The 1,976-nt window shown below is 55.3% G+C and overlaps 1 protein-coding gene across 1 annotated transcript in view; it reads left to right on the top strand.

The window, feature by feature from the left end:
- Positions 1 to 1,633, top strand: part of LOC106148654 (translation initiation factor IF-2-like) — a 22,480-nt gene extending 20,847 nt beyond the window's left edge. Inside the window, exons 5-6 of the mRNA XM_013514914.1 lie at positions 50 to 498; positions 1,364 to 1,633. Of these exons, the coding sequence (XP_013370368.1) occupies positions 50 to 498; positions 1,364 to 1,566 (652 nt within the window). The 3' untranslated portion in view covers positions 1,567 to 1,633. The remainder of the gene's footprint in view (positions 1 to 49; positions 499 to 1,363) is intronic.
- The last annotated feature ends 343 nt before the right edge of the window (positions 1,634 to 1,976 follow it).

Raw genomic sequence — 1,976 nt, 5'->3', positions numbered from 1 at the left:
CCCGGCCCGGCTCCTGCCCGCCGCGTCCCCGCGCTCGCGCCCTCCCCAGACCCGCCTGGACCCGGCCCCCGCTTCCCACGCTCCCGCGCCTCCCGAAGTCCTACCGGTTTCCAGCTCAGGGACCAGCTGCGGCCGCCGCCGCCGCCTGCGCGAAACTCGGCTTCCCAGAAGCCGCTCTGGCCGCCGGCCGCGCGCCTCCCAGGCCGCGCCGGATCCGCCGCTCCCCCTGCCGGCAGGCAGCCATTTCCGACAGGCGACTGCGGAACTTGCCGAAGTGCGCCGGGCCGGAAATGGCCGAAACGGTGTGGGCGAAACGTTCGGAGCTTTGCCGACTGCGCCCGAAGGCCGCCGCAGGGCTCACGGGGTCGAAGCCGCAGGGCCGGCGCGGGGGATTGTGGGAAGCGCGGGGACAAGGGAGGACTGGGGGTCCCGCTCCGCGACTCGGGACCCGCGTGGAACTAACGCCGCCCCGCCGGCTCGGGAACCCTCATCCGCGAGGTGCGAAGAGAACGCTCCTTTCTGGTTAGCAATGGAACCAGGGCCCCCGCCACTTCAGCAAGTCTGCAGGGAGCCTAGAGCCAGCGGGGTGACATGCAAGGCACACCTTCCCCAGTCTAAAAATAAACCCATCCCGGGAAGCGACCCTTCCTAAATGAGGTGGCTGTAGTTTTGAAAAAGGCAGGATTGTATGGATGGATGCTTTGTAAAAAATAATCCCGGGGCTTTGCAAAAACAACAGGATAATAGGCTGGGTGGGTTAAAGGATAAAAAGGCCACTGTTAAAGCCAACCCCTGTGCACCCAAAAGTGCACATCTGCTAACCCCAAGGAACTCATGACTGTCTCTGTCCACGGCTGGCCATCAGGAGAGACTAACTGCAGTATAATCTAAGATCAAAAATCAACATTTTTTTTTTCTGAAGTTTTAATCCCCAAAGGACAGAGTTTCCTCCCCAGGAAACCCCAGACACAAAGCCAGGTTGACTCAGGTCCTTGTGCTTGGGTGGTCTGGTACTTTAGGAGGACTGCACCCCGAGAGCTCCACAGCTGCCGACCCCTGGCCCTCGTGGCCTTGGCGAACCCAGCCCAGAGTTTAGCCAAGAGGCTGAAAAAACAAGGAAGACTGGCAGGATTCCCACTGGGGACAGTTAGGGTTAAGGATTTCATTTACAAAACAAAAGTGCTAGCAACCTGTCTCAGCTCTCCATCCCCAAATCAGCCCCTCTTTCCCTCTGAACCTTCGTCCTTTCTTTCCTCTCCCAAAGGAGGAGCAAACTTTACAAACCAGAAGCAGCCCAGAAAATGAAAATGGAGAAACTGTTATCCACACAATATGAATTATTTTTTCTGTATCTCTCCTCTAGAGAGCTCCTACCCTGACAGCTCATCTGCTTGGCTGGCCTCCAGCGGAGTGTGGCAGCAGCAGGCAGGAGCCTGGCAGTGTGGGAGGAGACCTGACAGGAGACAGGGAAGAATTTCCAGGTGTTGGTTCATCTCCAGGCTGGCTGGACATGCAGATACCTGCTCCCTAGAGGAGCCAGTCCTCTTATGCATTAAAGCAACTTAACACGTCGTTGCCCCTAAGATCAACTTACTTGACTTTAACAATAACCCAGCATCACAAAGAAGTGGATATTTACCAGAAACTTGGAAGACCCGCAACTTCACTGTCTTCTTGCTGCTTCAGCCTGCTGCTGTGCATCACCTGTGACAGATCCCTTGCCACAGCACTCCAGTCCTGGTTTTCCCGTGGGCCTCTAGGTAGCATCACGGCATCATCGTCCTATTAGTGCATATTTTATGAATACTTAATTGCCAGGCAATAAGCTGCACCCTTTATATGCACGTCTTATTTTAATCTTACTGGGAGGTATCTATCTATAGACAGGGAACTGAAACTTCAAGAAGCTAAATAAATCAGGGGCCCAAGACCACAATTTTTGGTGCAAAGGACAGATAGGTTCCAAGTCCTCCTCT

The sequence above is a fragment of the Chinchilla lanigera genome, unplaced genomic scaffold, assembly GCF_000276665.1.
Source record: "Chinchilla lanigera isolate Chin_1 unplaced genomic scaffold, ChiLan1.0 scaffold00002, whole genome shotgun sequence".
Taxonomy (NCBI): Eukaryota; Metazoa; Chordata; class Mammalia; order Rodentia; family Chinchillidae; genus Chinchilla; species Chinchilla lanigera.
The sequence above is the reverse complement of the archived record's forward strand: the minus strand, read 5'-3'. Positions and strand labels throughout refer to the sequence as shown.